We start from the raw sequence: 15,033 nt of genomic DNA, 5'->3' as shown, positions 1-15,033 counted from the left end.
CCATATAATTTGTTTGCCCCTTGATTCTCACCCAGAGGCTCTTAACTGGGCCAGTTCAGCTCCATACCTTCCAACCCTTCCATTCCATGCCGTGCTACCTCCCTGCCTCTTCTGCCCTGCCTTTCCCTCCTGAATAGCCTGTAACCATGCAATGGGGCACTGCAGTCACAGGACTTGTCCCACCAGTGTCACTTATACCCAGGCTGTCAAGTCTCTGGCATCGGGCGACAGCTTCCCGGTCATCATTGCTGGTTCCTCGAGCTGCATTCATTGGTATAGAAACATTTTCACGAGTGGTACTTTGTAGCCAACACTTGTGAAGCAGATTGAGGCATGTCCTTACTGCTCCTTTCCTCACATTTTGGTACACAATCCCACTCTTCATCACAGGCCAGCCTGGTATTTTCCCATTGCCCTTCCCAGACTAGTGTAAAGCTCTGTCAAAGAGCCCTGCTGGCTCCAGTGCTAGAACTCCTTTTCCCCTCTGAGAATGGCTCATCCTGTCAGGTGTCTGTAGATGAGATGGTGAATGGATCACCCCACAGTCAAACACCCAATATTTTTTTGCTCCCACCAGCCTTGGAGCCATGCCTTGACGCCATGGATCTGCCTATTCCTACCAGTATAATTCCTCGTTACCGACAGGTCAAGGAAATCACTGCGTGTGTTCCTGATCTGCCAACCAATTGTCCCAAGGCCCTGGAGCCTCTGTTGATTGAGTGCACTGTGTCAGATGAGTTGGTTTAAAAGCCTTTATTAGTACAAGCATTTTCCTGGGAGAGACATCCTTCAATGTCCTGTCTGGGCACAGCAGGACCAGCAGTGCCACCAGCACAGGTGAGTTCCTCACTCTCTTCTCCTGGTGTCCCACAAGGAGAGGTGCTGGTTGAGAAGGGCCCGGGCCAGGAGAGCAGCTGCTGCTGTGCGGGTCCCTGGCTCGGCTTCCTTGGCTGTGTCCTTCAGAAGAGCAGGACAGTGCGGATACTGAAAAGTGGAAGGGAAGGGAGGGTTTGCTGCAGCTCAGGAGCAGGCAGTTGTGGCAGGCAGGTGTGCCTGGGGACCGGCCACCTGCTTTGTCATCCAGCCTCTTCCTGACTGAGCTGCATGAGGCATGCAGCAGCGGGGCAGCCTTCAAATCCCTGCTGAGGGGAAGCCCCTCACGGGATCAGGCCACAGGATCTGTGCTGAGCAGAACCGTGAGCAGGAGGCTTCCCAGCGCTGAGCACAGGCTCTTCCCTCTGGGCTATGGCAGATCTTGCCAGCACTCAGCTATGAGGAGGCCCTGCTTCCTCAAAAGGCTCAGGTGCTCTTTGGGAAGCCAGTGTTGCACGCTCTGCCCCTTGGAATTACAGGACGAGATGCTGAGGTTTGCTGAAGCTCCTGCTGGTCAGGGTCTCACCTTTTTCCTGCACGTAACAACTCAAATCCCTCGTTCACTTTGGCGAATGGCAGCGTGTGCGTGATCAGCAAGTCTGAATTGAATTTCTTCTCCAAATAGCTGGAAACTAATTTGGGGATACAATCTCTTGTCTTCCAGCCTAGAAACAGGAGAGAGCAGGAGCATGAATAGTGGGAGGAAGGCTGTTTTGGTAAGGGAGTGTTACTGTGAGGGCCAGGACTGAGTGACCAGTGCTGGTGCCACACACTTGTGAGATGCTTTCTGCTCTTTAGGATAAGTGGGTTACTGTGTGAAACGGGTAGAGGATTATTTGCATGTCTAATGCTATTGTTCGATACAGGCAATGCAGTGTTCCTCTTTAGTTGTCATTTGCTTGAAAACCCTCTTTTACTGTGATTTGTCAACTGCCATGAAAGAGAAAGCTGAAATATTTAGACTGCCTTCTTAAGTTACTACCTCCAAGCAGAGTCCCCTTCCAGGTACGCCCAATCAGCAGAAGGGTGGGATCGATGGAAATCCTTGAACCAGAATCCAGTTCTCCAACCATCACACAGACACCAGTGCTCATATTGCAGGAAGCCAGGGCAGCAATCTGATGGGACAGGCAGGAGAATGAGAGAAAGCCGTAATGAGTTGGTCAGGGGAGTGCTCTTTTTTGCAATCTCCTGCCACTCCCTGGTAATCTGAAAACACACATCTCCCCTTGTGGAGCAGACCTGGAGAGCTTGGGGCCTCTTTTAAGATTTGTACACAGTTTTATGCCCAAGCCAGCAGTCTGCCTTTGTGCATCCAGCAGTGCAGGCAGCTTGTGAGGAACTTCCCGTGGGTTGCATTTTGGCCTGAGAGGAGCCTGTGATGATGTGGGAGGGAGGACAGGTGCTGAGGTGCCACCTACCATGGTGTCTGCGTGCCCAATGGCCTCAAAGGAGTAGTCGACGCCCTGCCCGGTCATCTCAGTGAGCACCTCCTGGATGGGCTTCTTGAAGTCTCGAGGGTTGATGCAGTCGGTGGCTCCCAGCTCCTTGGCCTTGGCAAACTTGTCCTTGTTGATGTCCACAGCAATGATGCGGGAAGCTCCGGCTGCCTTGCAGCCCATGACAACAGAGAGGCCAACTCCTCCGAGGCCAAAGATGGCACAGGTGGAGCCTGGTTTTACCTGCACAGATGGGAGCCTGTGAGTCTTCAGAGGGAAGAGGGGGAGGAAGAGGAGCAGGAGAAGGTTTCTTCTGCACAGGATTGATGAGGTTGTGAGGGTGGCCATGGGGGTTAAATATTCCAACCTTGGCAGTGTTGATGGCAGCCCCATAGCCTGTGGAAAACCCACAGGCAAACAAGCAGACTTTGTCCAGAGGTGCTGCCGCATCTATCTTGGCAACGGTGTACTCTGGGACCACGGTGTATTCTGCAAAGGTGCTGACCCACAGGAAGTGGTGGATCTGCTTCCCTTTGCAAGAGAAGCGGCTGGTCTTGTCTGGCAGCAGGTTTTGTGGTTCAAAGAAACTGTGGGGGATATGCAAGTATTTGTATTTGATTGAGTGAGGCACTGATGGAGGTGTCAGATGTGTCATCAAGTCAATCCCATGTGGGTGTAGGGGAAGGCAAAGTAAACTTACTGGGACTTCTGGCAGTAGTTGGATTCAGGATTCCGGCAGAAGCTGCATTCCCCACACTGAGGGAGGCACAGGGGGATCACTTTGTCACCTGGAACAAACAATATCCTGAGTGATGTGGCTCTAAGGATGCTGCCTGTGTGAGAGCTGATTCCTGGGCATGTGTTTGTGTGTGTGTGTCAGTTACCTGGTTTCAAAGAGGTCACTCCTTCTCCAACGCTTTCCACGATTCCAGCTCCTTCATGGCCAGGGATAACTGGGAATTCTGCATTGGGAAAGCAGCCTTGCAGAAGGTGTTCATCTGTGCGACAGATGCCTGTGGCCACAAGCTATTGGGAGAGGAGCAAGTAAATGTCCTTGCCTCTGTCTTACTCAGTTTGTGTAAGCAATTTTCTCAGGGGTGTCATGATGCCCCTCAGTCAGTGCTGGCACTCTACGGCAGCACACAGAGCCCAGGCTGAGCTTTCCCCTTCTTCGCACTCTGGATGCTCCATGTGGCTTTCCCCTGCACTGAGCTGGAGGTGGAAATGGGAGGGAAGCCACAGTGTGGGTACCAGAGCCCTGTCCAGCAGAGCAAGGGCTGGAGACAGGAATTCCTATGTGACAGCTTAGGCAAGGCTTGGTCCAAAAAGGAGCCCCTGGCAGATGATGCATTTGAGCCAAGGCAGCTCTGGACAGTGCGAGCCTCTTGGAGGACACAGATCCCTGAGTTTTTCTGAAGGTCTAACAACAAGAAGAGCAATTCCCACAAGGTAGGAAGAAAAAGTTATTGGAATGTATCTTTACCTTGATCCGGACTTCCCCTGCCTTTGGGGGTGCAACTTCCACCTCCTCAACAGAGAGTTTGCCTGGGGCCCAGGCAACAGCAGCCCTGCACCTGATAACCTGGAAACAACCAAGAGGAATACATTGCATGGGAAGATCTGCCTTTAGCACACGCTTGGGGGAAGTCATCCTGCAATCACCTGAACCCGAGGTGTTCAAACCTGGTGATGCTCAGCTGCACCTGAAACCAAGTGCTGTCCAATAAACACCGGGCAGGTTTGGGGTCTGAGGAAACCCCATTTGTGGTTTGTGACCAAAGAGTATCAGGTGTAGCCTTGGAAAATTATTGGGCTCTGAATGCTGTGGTGGATTTTTCCTAATATCCCCATGTGTTACTGGCCAGACTGTGCTGTCATGAGGACTGCGGACCCTACCTAGTGGAAATGCCCATGGAGAGCTTTGATGTCAGCCCTGTGACACACTGGGCTGAAGGTGGGAGAGAGGAGTTATGGAATTGTCCCCATCTGCTTGGCACCTGGATAATTCTGTTCCTTTAGCAAGGTTTGATTTGTGTGTGACATGGCTCAAAGCCTCCCCCGATCACCTCAAAGCAGCTTGGCATCAGCAAAACGGGGCTTGCAGCCTGAAGAGGGCATTGCCGTGGACAAGGCTGGGTGCGGGAGGTGAGCAGCTGAAGAGAGCACTACTGAAGAGCTGCGTTTGCTGCCAGAGCAGGAGCACAGAGTGGGATTGAGCGGGAGCACAGAGTGGGATTGAGCAGGAGCACAGAGTGGGATTGAGCGGGAGCACAGAGTGGGATTGAGCGGGAGGGTGTTTTCCCGAGCAGCACAATTCCCCAGTTTGTCTCCTGAGCAGCTGGGCAGGACAGAGGGGGAATGCACTGCCGGCTGCAGGTATGGACACGTGCATTTGCCCGAGAGCAGAGTCTGGTGGAATTCACAGAGGTTTGGGAGAGGTGGGGGAGTAAGTTCGGAGGAAAGAGTGGTGTGCAGGCTGAGCCTTTTGCAGCGGATTTGGCCAAGAGCAGGGCAGCTCGGAAAGGAGGATGGGAGACGCCTCGTCCTTACTTTTCCCGCAGTGGCCATGTGGTCTTAGCCGAGCTGTGTCTGTCGCTGTCGAAGGCTGGAGGGAAGCTGCTGCCTCGGCGTGTTGCAGGATCCCCCAGGCGCGGAGCGGGAGCAGTCCCGGTGCGGCAGCGTCTCTGGAGAGCGCAGGTTAATGTGTGCCGGGTGCTGGATGCTGGGCTGCACTGTGTGCTGAGGGGAGGAGCTGGCTAGCGGCAGGGAGATGGACGGGAGCAGAAGTCCTGCAGGGAGGGAGGCTTTTATCAGTGACTCTGCCCTTGGGTCATTCCCTGCTCTCGCTTCCTGAAAGGCTCAGAGTGCTGCGAAAGATTGGTTGGTTTCTTCCATTTTCTTCTGGAAGGTGTGGAGGGAGGAGATCTGCATCACTGCTGGGGCTTCCTCGGAGTCCCCTTTTTGCCAGGTCGGAGCATTTGACCTGGTGGCCCTTCACACCATTATATTTGCAAAAGGATTAAAAATTAAAACAAACCCAAAAAACAACAACAAAACAAATCAAAAGTCAGTGAAAATGTTGCGTGGTGGACAAAGGCAGGTGTCCTCCTGGTTTGAAGCTTGACTGTCTGTGTTATCGCAGCTATTTTCACCAGATCAGTAATGGCAGAAAGTGTCAGAAGAGGATTTTTTTCCCAAGTACCCATTTGCTTCACTCCTGTGTAACCAGGTTTGTCGGTGGGTTCAGTCCACCCGGGCTCTTCAGGTTCCCCCCGAGCTGTTTTCTGCTGGGGAATTGGACAAGGTGATGCACTCACTGCAGGGATTGGATGAGTGAGAGCTTGTTGGAGGACCAGACTAAGATGAGCACCCAGAGCATGATGTAACCCCCACAGCTCCAAAGGAATCTTCCTTGTGTGTGGCTGAAAGGAAATCTAAGGAATGGGATAATTTCCTAGAAGGCTGGCACTAATGACATGAACCCTCTTTTTGGTTCACTAGCCATTTAGAATGATATAATGGGCAGAAGTTAGCTCTTTGGCTATTGAGATAGTTCATATGTGTATATATATATAGAGAGAGATTTTTTTTTTTAAATCAAAAGCCATCTGCTGGCATTTGGATTAGCAAAAATGGGCCAGACATGTTTAGAAAAAATGTAACATTCATGAATGAGGAGGGCATTGCGCTGTAGACTCAAGCTTGGCACATTCAGCTCTACAGTTGATTCACACGTCCTTCACAAAATCACAGAATGGCCTTGTTTAGAAGGGACCTTAAAGATCATGTCCTTCCAGCCCCCACCATGGGCGGGAACAGCTCTCACTAGAGGAACTTGCTCATAGCCACATCTGAGTGGCCTCAAATGCTGCCTGGAAGGGAGCATCCACAACTTCTCCTCAGCCTGTTCCAGTGCCTCAGCACTGTCACAGTAAAGAATTACTTCCTAATATCTGGTTTAAGCTTACTCTCCCTCATGCCTGTTACCCTGGCAGGTCTCCCACCAGATGTTGTGGAGCAAAAATACACTTCTTCTCCAAGATTCATCATGTACTTTCCTGTGCCTTGCCAGCCTCACTTCAGCCTGAAAGTGGGCTGATTTAAGTGCTCAGCCAAAACCAAAAATACTCTGTAGGCTGTTCAGACAGACCCCGTATACAGACCTCCTGGGACATAGATCAGTTGGCTTTGATTCCCGTTCCGTTTTCTGCCTTGCAGAAGGGCTGGAAAGCCATTCGAGAGGACAAGTGCTCTGTGGCTGATATCCCATAGGGCTGGCAGTATTTGAAGTTGAAACCAACACATTTCAGAAGTCCTGTAACAAAGAATGAATTTGTTCACCTGCTTCCTAGATAGCATTCCATACAGGTGGCTTATGATTTCATCTCACACCTAAGGGCATAAATGTGCTACTTGTGCTGGCACTTCGTGGCTCTCGAGATGTGTCTAATGACTGCTGTTGAGTGTATAACCGACACAATGGCTGTAAAAAGATCTTCCAAATACGTACTGTTATTTTTCCTTAAAACATCCATGCGATGCTCTAGTCCCCCAAACTTGCAAACCCACCAGTGATGTGAAAGGAGAATTTCTGTCGGCCCTGCTTGCAGCTGTGAAGGGCCCTGGGGAGCTGGCACATCTGCAAAACATTTGAAATGGGTAGGTATTGATAGTAGGGAGCTGATACTGAGATCCTGTTGCTGTGCAGCTTTTTGTATCTATTTCAGACAGGTGGTTGTTGTTGTTTTCTTCTTATCCAGGTAATAGAGGGAAAATAAGATCCAAGTTGTATGTCAGCAGGCATGGATTTAATGATTGACATTTTAATGGCAGATCATTTGTCTCCACGTTCTACAGTGTGTGCTCCCCTGACTTGCTGTAAACAGTCATGCATTTTATAAGCTTTAATAGCTGATTGGTGAGGTCAGATGTTAGTACACACACAGGCACAGAATTCAAGGTGTGTGTCTTCATCTTGGTAGTCAGTTTTGTGTCCCCCTCTTTATGTTCTGGTTGTTAGCTGCCTTTATCAAAGAGGTGGAGAGACGGTAGAATATTTGCCAGAAATCTCTGTGGAACAGATGCTGAAATGCACTTATGAGGGCTAAGTACAAATCTTATCTTTTCTGGTGCCAGCAGCAGGCTTCTGTAATTTTTAATTACAAGTCGGAGTCTGATATGAGTGCCCTTATTAATGACCCAGCATTACATTTCTGTCCACAGTGTAAGTGGGCACCTGTTGCAGAGACAATGTTTGCATTCTGCTGTGAAGGACAAACTAGATGATATCCTAGCAGGATTTGTTAGCAGTATTGATAATTCACTATTCTAAAAGATGTCCTGGTGCTTTAATTTCCATAAGAACAGAAATATTGTGTACCTCTTCCAAAATGATAGCAGTATGAGGCAAATGAGGTAAGGAAAGTGGGAGTTAGATTCAGCCTGGTGTATTGTACCTGGCAGAGACATAGAAAAAATTCTGATAAAGATCCATTAAAATGAGCAATTGGTTCTGTTCAGCCTAGTGGAGGAGAATGGCTGCGGGAAAAAATGTTAAAATAGAGAACAGGACTCTTAGAGCAATTGCTGATTTTGAGTCCATGCTATCACAGAATATTAGAATATCTCAACTTGGGGGGCACCCATTAGGACCATAGCCTTGCCTTTCTTTTTTTTTTTCCTCAGAACAAATTCCTGTGTCAGACCAGCTGTGCTCATAGTACATCCCACAGAATTTCACTCTGCAGTTACATTGCCGAGGAGGAATTTTACTTTAGGATTTCTGATAGCCTAGGGATAGCACCTCTGGCACCCACATGTGAGTGTGATGGGACAGAAATGCACGTTCAATGTCTCTTCCCCATTACAGTCTGTACATTTCTCTGAGGATGTTTCAGAGTGAAAACTAGAGCAGGAGAAAAGCCTCCATACTAAGATCAGGATGTAATGAGACAAATAGGAATCAAAGAGGGAAAAATTAGGAGAGAATAGTACAGAGCACAGTGATGGGTCTGTAGTAGATACCAATGGTGACATCCATATAATTTGTTTGCCCCTTGATTCTCACCCAGAGGCTCTTAACTGGGCCAGTTCAGCTCCATACCTTCCAACCCTTCCATTCCATGCCGTGCCACCTCCCTGCCTCTTCTGCCCTGCCTTTCCCTCCTGAATAGCCTGTAACATGCAATGGGGCACTGCAGTCACAGGACTTGTCCCACCAGTGTCACTTATACCCAGGCTGTCAAGTCTCTGGCATCGGGCGACAGCTTCCCGGTCATCATTGCTGGTTCCTCGAGCTGCATTCATTGGTATAGAAACATTTTCACGAGTGGTACTTTGTAGCCAACATTTGTGAAGCAGATTGAGGCATGTCCTTACTGCTCCTTTCCTCACATTTTGGTACACAATCCCACTCTTCATCACAGGCCAGCCTGGTATTTTCCTATTCCCCTTCCCAGACTAGTGTAAAGCTCTGTCAAAGAGCCCTGCTGGCTCCAGTGCTAGAACTCCTTTTCCCCTCTGAGAATGGCTCATCCTGTCAGGTGTCTGTAGATGAGATGGTGAATGGATCACCCCACAGTCAAACACCCAATATTTTTTTGCTCATACCAGCCTTGGAGCCACGCCTTGATGCCATGGATCTGCCTATTCCTACCAGTATAATTCCTCGTTACTGACAGGTCAAGGAAATCACTGCCTGTGTTCCTGATCTGCCAACCAATTGTCCCAAGGCCCTGGAGTCTCTGTTGATTGAGTGCACTGTGTCAGATGAGTTGGTTTAAAAGCCTTTATTAGTACAAGCATTTTCCTGGGAGAGACATCCTTCTATGTCCTGTCTGGGCACAGCAGGACCAGCAGTGCCACCAGCACAGGTGAGTTCCTCAACTCTCTTCTCCTGGTGTCCCACAAGGAGAGGTGCTGGTTGAGAAGGGCCTGGGCCAGGAGAGCAGCTGCTGCTGTGCGGGTCCCTGGCTCGGCTTCCTTGGCTGTGTCCTTCAGAAGAGCAGGACAGTGCGGATACTGAAAAGTGGAAGGGAAGGGAGGGTTTGCTGCAGCTCAGGAGCAGGCAGTTGTGGCAGGCAGGTGTGCCTGGGGACCGGCCACCTGCTTTGTCATCCAGCCTCTTCCTGACTGAGCTGCATGAGGCATGCAGCAGCGGGGCAGCCTTCAAATCCCTGCTGAGGGAAAGCCCCTCACGGGATCAGGCCACAGGATCTGTGCTGAGCAGAACCATGAGCAGGAGGGTTCCCAGCGCTGAGCATGGGCTCTTCCCTCTGGGCTATGGCAGATCTTGCCAGCACTCAGCCGTGAGGAGGCCCTGCTTCCTCAAAAGGCTCAGGTGCTCTTTGGGAAGCCAGTGTTGCACGCTCTGCCCCTTGGAATTACAGGACGAGATGCTGAGGTTTGCTGAAGCTCCTGCTGGTCAGGGTCTCACCTTTTTCCTGCACGTAACAACTCAAATCCCTCGTTCACTTTGGCGAATGGCAGCGTGTGCGTGATCAGCAAGTCTGAATTGAATTTCTTCTCCAAATAGCTGGAAACTAATTTGGGGATACAATCTCTTGTCTTCCAGCCTAGAAACAGGAGAGAGCAGGAGCATGAATAGTGGGAGGAAGGCTGTTTTGGTAAGGGAGTGTTACTGTGAGGGTCAGGACTGAGTGACCAGTGCTGGTGTCACACACTTGTGAGATGCTTTCTGCTCTTTAGGATGAGTGGGTTACTGTGTGAAACAGGTAGAGGACTATTTGCATGTCTAATGCTATTGTTCGATACAGGCAATGCAGTGTTCCTCTTTAGTTGTCTTTTACTTGAAAACCCTCATTTACTCTGAATTGTCAACTGCCATGAAAGAGAAAGCTGAAATATTTTGACTGCCTTCCTAAGTTCACTACCTCCAAGTGCAGTCCCCTTCCAGGTACGCCCAATCAGCAGAAGGGTGGGATCGATGGAAATCTCTGAACCCGAATCCAGTACCCCAGCCATCACACAGACACCAGTGCTCATATTGCAGGAAGCCAGGGCAGCAATCTGATGGGACAGGCAGGAGAATGAGAGAAAGCCATGATGAGTTGGTCAGGGGAGTGCTCTTTTTGTGCAATCTCCTGCCCTTCCCCGGTAATATGAAAACACACATCCTCCCTTGTGGAGCACACCTAGAGAGCTTGGAGCCTCTTTTAAGATTTGTACACTGTTTTATGCCCAAGCCAGCAGTCTGCCAGCAGTGCAGGCAGCTTGTGAGGAACTTCCCATGGGTTGCATTTAGCCCTGAGAGGAGCCTGTGATGATGTGGGAGGGAGGGCAGGTGCTGAGGTGCCACCTACCATGGTGTCTGCGTGCCCGATGGCCTCAAAGGAGTAGTCGACGCCCTGCCCGGTCATCTCAGTGAGCACCTCCTGGATGGGCTTCTTGAAGTCTCGAGGGTTGATGCAGTCGGTGGCTCCCAGCTCCTTGGCCTTGGCAAACTTGTCCTTGTTGATGTCCACAGCAATGATGCGGGAAGCTCCGGCTGCCTTGCAGCCCATGACAACAGAGAGGCCAACTCCTCCGAGGCCAAAGACGGCACAGGTGGAGCCTGGTTTTACCTGCACAGATGGGAGCCTGTGAGTTTCCAGCAGGAAAAAGAGTAGGAAGAGGGGGAGGGAGAGGATGAGGACAAGGAGAAGAAGCAGGAGAAGGTTTCTTCTGCACAGGATTGATGAGGTTGTGAGGGTGGCCATGGGATGCTAAATATTCCAACCTTGGCTGTGTTGATGGCAGCCCCATAGCCTGTGGAAAACCCACAGGCAAACAAGCAGACTTTGTCCAGAGGTGCTGCAGCATCTATCTTGGCAACGGTGTACTCTGGGACCACGGTGTATTCTGCAAAGGTGCTGACCCACAGGAAGTGGTGGATCTGCTTCCCTTTGCAAGAGAAGCGGCTGGTCTTGTCTGGCAGCAGGTTTTGTGGTTCAAAGAAACTGTGGAGGATATGCAAGTATTTGTATTTGATTGAGTGAGGCACTGATGGAGGTGTCAGATGTGTCATCAAGTCAATCCCATGTGGGTGTAGGGGAAGGCAAAGTAAACTTACTGGGACTTCTGGCAGAAGTTGGATTCAGGATTCTGGCAGAAGCTGCATTCCCCACATTGAGGGAGGCACAGGGGAATCACTTTGTCTCCTGCAACAAAGTGGATCTCTGTTAGGTTCCTTTAGCTCTGCAGTCCCTGAGGGCATTACCTGTTGAATCACCTCTCCTGAACTTTCTCATGGGAGAAACCTACCATGAACCCTCTGCTTTCCCTGTGAGGATAAATGCTCCAGGCCCCACTCATCTACATGGGGAGCAGAGTGGAAAAGTGGAAGAGTGGACATGAGAGTCCAGTGCATTGAGTCCACAATTACTTTTTTAAACAGTGACTCCGGAGCAGGGGGAAGTTTCTGAGCTCTTGACAGAGCTTTGAGTCCTGAATCCTGGGCATGAGTTTGAATGTGTGTTGGTTACCTGGTTTCACAGAGGTCACTCCTTCTCCAATGCTTTCCACAATCCCAGCTCCTTCATGGCCTGGGATAACTGGGAATTCCACATTAGGCAAGGAACCTTTCAAAACGTGTTCATCTGTGTGACAGATGCCTGTGGCCACAATCTGTTTGGAGAGGAAAGAGTAAATGGTGATTTCTAGACATAGTCCAGCCACTCTTTATTTCAGGTTGTGGAAGAATTCTCCACAGAACTTCTCTGGGCAGTTAAGGCCCATGGGTGGACACAGATCACTCGGTTATATCCCAGCTACAGCCACAAGAAGAGCAGCTCCCTCAAGGGAGAAAAAGTTATTGGAATGTATTTTTACCTTGATCCGGACTTCCCCTGCCTTTGGGGGTGCAACTTCCACCTCCTCAACAGAGAGTTTGCCTGGGGCCCAGGCAACAGCAGCCCTGCACCTGATAACCTGGAAACAACCGAGAGGGATACATTGCATGGGAAAGGTTCACCTTTGACAACAGCCCAGGACAGTTGTCCTACAATCACCAAAGCCAGGGCTGCACAGCACGTGTCTCTGCACCGTGCAGCACACACTTCTAGAGCTACACAACTGTCCTGTGCTCTTTTGTGAAGGTTGCTGGTTGGGTATAATTCAGCGGGAGAGCAGAAACATTGGTGTGCTCAGCTGTATGCAAAGCCAAACAATGTTCAGTAAACACTGGCTTTGTGTGAAATGTGAAATACAAAATGAAGTGACTGGTTCATCTGGTGTATGGGGCAGATGTGAGCAACATGAGCGCTTCTGCAGCTTAACGCAAGCAAGACAGAACTTTTCATTTCAGTGAGCTGAAAGTATCTAAAAAGAGGTTACAAAACAGTCCCAGCCTGGCAGGCAACTGGATCATTTCTCTCCTTGCCGAAAGGATGATTTATGTGTGACATGGCACAAGCCCTCCCCCAATCACCTCAAAGCAGCTTGGCATCAGCAAAACGGGGCTTGCAGCCTGACAAGGGCATTGCCGTGGACAAGGCTGGGTGCGGGAGGTGAGCAGCTGAAGAGAGCACCACTGAGGAGCTGCGTTTGCTGCCAGAGCAGGAGCACAGAGTGGGATTGAGCGGGAGCACAGAGTGGGATTGAGCAGGAGCACAGAGTGGGATTGAGCAGGAGGGTGTTTTCCCGAGCAGCACAATTCCCCAGTTTGTCTCCTGAGCAGCTGGGCAGGACAGAGGGGGAATGCACTGCCGGCTGCAGGTATGGACACGTGCATTTGCCCGAGAGCAGAGTCTGGTGGAATTCACAGGGGTTTGGGAGGGGTGGGGGAGTAAGTTCGGAGGAAAGAGTGGTGTGCAGGCTGAGCCTTTTGCAGCGGATTTGGCCAAGAGCAGGGCAGCTCGGAAAGGAGGATGGGAGACGCCTCGTCCTTACTTTTCCCGCAGTGGCCATGTGGTCTTAGCCGAGCTGTGTCTGTCGCTGTCGAAGGCTGGAGGAAGCTGCTGCCTCGGCGTGTTGCAGGATCCCCCAGGCGCGGAGCGGGAGCAGTCCCGGTGCGGCAGCGTCTCTGGAGAGCGCAGGTTAATGTGTGCCGGGTGCTGGATGCTGGGCTGCACTGTGTGCTGAGGGGAGGAGCTGGCTAGCGGCAGGGAGATGGACGGGAGCAGAAGTCCTGCAGGGAGGGAGGCTTTTATCAGTGACGCTGCCCTTGGGTCATTCCCTGCTCTCGCTTCCTGAAAGGCTCAGAGTGCTGCGAAAGATTGGTTGGTTTCTTCCATTTTCTTCTGGAAGGTGTGGAGGGAGGAGATCTGCATCACTGCTGGGGCTTCCTTGGAGTCCCCTTTTTGCCAGGTCGGAGCCTTTGACCTGGTGGCCCTTCACACCATTATATTTGCAAAGAGCAAATAAAAAAAAGCGAATACAGGCAGTGAATATGTGGTGTGGATGACAAAGACACATCACTGTGTTGAAGCTTTACTGTCCGTGGTATTGCAGTTATTTTTACCACAGCAGTAAGGGGAATGTCTGTCATGAAAGGATTTTTTCCCAAGGACACATTTACTTCACTCCTGTGTAGCCAGGTTTGTGGGTTCACACCCCCTGGCCTCTTCAGGTTCCCCCAGAGCTGTTTTCTGCTGAGGCATTGGACAAGGTGATGGGTAGGAGAGACAGGATGAGCTAGAGCTTGTTGGAGGACCAGGCTAAGATGAGCACCGCGTGTGTTTGGGAACTGTTTCTGTGTTTGGGAAGACATCAGTCCCACGTTTATGTGTTCAGTGGACTACCTGCAGAGGTTTGTGTTGGTGCTTGCTATTGAATGTCCCAGCTCTTTTCCATGGGCTGAGGGGGAGTTTGGTAGCAGCTGCAGGACTCAAGATTTGGCCGGCCAAGCCCCCAGCTCTCAAGTTCCCTGAACCTATCTCCAGCTCTAGGGATGCAGCCCAGCTGCTCTATCCTGCCCCAGCAGTTGTCTGAGCTCTTGCACAGAGCATGGCAGCCCTGTGGTGTGACAGTGGTCCCAGCCACATGCATGTGCTGCTTGGCATTCAGTTCTTCAGCCCTGCTGGTCAGCCCAGCCTCTAGGTGAAGACATGCTTCTGTCTTGGAGGCTCTAGAGCAGAGATGCCCCTGCGGATCACTTTTATCTGTATTTTAGGTAAACAGGGATGTTTAACAGTTTTTCCGAAGAAATTTCTACTTTTTCATACATTTGTTTGCACACCTCTGGTAGCCTCAATCAGACCATGAATGATGATGATGATGTATAATTTCCCAGAAATAAGGAGTTTTAGAATGAAGTTTTAAAGATTTTCAGTATGCAGCCTGGTCAACCTGTTGCATTAAAAAAAGAAATAAATCTATCATGACTTCTAGTATGATTTGTGTATCTTGTAAGAGAAAAAAAAAATCACTTGTCTAGAGCAATTTTTTTCACTTGTCCAAAGATGTGATAACCCCTGAACAAAACATGGGATTGTTCTCTCCCAGGTATCTGTGTAGCACAGTTGTTCTTATTACTGGGATCTGTGGTCTCCATCTGATAACCTGGAAGCACTGGAGACAATTGTGTGGGAATGATCATTTGGCTTTGATGCACTGTCAGGGAGCATGATCTTAAAAGCACATGAAAATAGAGCTGCACACTGGAGAATGTCCCATTTCCTGGGGGAGTGTCTGGGTGGGTGGGGTCTGGTGGGAGAGCAGAAACATGGGAGTGCTCAGCTGTACGCAAAGCCAAGTGACGTTCAGTCAAACTCTGCCATAGTTC

General features: G+C 50.3%; 2 protein-coding genes across 2 annotated transcripts; both read right to left on the bottom strand.

The window, feature by feature from the left end:
* Nucleotides 1-738: 738 nt before the first annotated feature.
* Nucleotides 739-5,234, bottom strand: LOC119700844 (alcohol dehydrogenase 1-like). The gene is made up of 9 exons (XM_038136511.1): nucleotides 4,863-5,234; nucleotides 3,796-3,894; nucleotides 3,197-3,338; nucleotides 3,013-3,100; nucleotides 2,680-2,899; nucleotides 2,295-2,555; nucleotides 1,856-1,991; nucleotides 1,400-1,538; nucleotides 739-984 (listed from the first exon to the last, which is right to left on the bottom strand). Exons 1-9 carry the CDS (start codon nucleotides 4,878-4,880, stop codon nucleotides 960-962), a joined length of 1,128 nt encoding a protein of 375 aa, XP_037992439.1. The 5' UTR covers nucleotides 4,881-5,234; the 3' UTR covers nucleotides 739-959.
* Nucleotides 5,235-9,085: 3,851 nt separating this feature from the next.
* LOC119700843 (alcohol dehydrogenase 1-like) lies at nucleotides 9,086-13,265 on the bottom strand. Its single transcript, XM_038136510.1, has 9 exons — nucleotides 13,200-13,265; nucleotides 12,141-12,239; nucleotides 11,795-11,936; nucleotides 11,383-11,470; nucleotides 11,050-11,269; nucleotides 10,634-10,894; nucleotides 10,205-10,340; nucleotides 9,748-9,886; nucleotides 9,086-9,332 (listed from the first exon to the last, which is right to left on the bottom strand). The coding sequence occupies exons 1-9, from the start codon at nucleotides 13,215-13,217 to the stop codon at nucleotides 9,308-9,310; spliced, it is 1,128 nt and encodes a 375-aa protein (XP_037992438.1). The 5' UTR covers nucleotides 13,218-13,265; the 3' UTR covers nucleotides 9,086-9,307.
* Between the last annotated feature and the right edge of the window lie 1,768 nt (nucleotides 13,266-15,033).

The sequence above is a fragment of the Motacilla alba genome, chromosome 4, assembly GCF_015832195.1.
Source record: "Motacilla alba alba isolate MOTALB_02 chromosome 4, Motacilla_alba_V1.0_pri, whole genome shotgun sequence".
NCBI classification, from domain to species: domain Eukaryota; kingdom Metazoa; phylum Chordata; class Aves; order Passeriformes; family Motacillidae; genus Motacilla; species Motacilla alba.
This window is presented reverse-complemented; position numbering and strand designations above follow the sequence as displayed.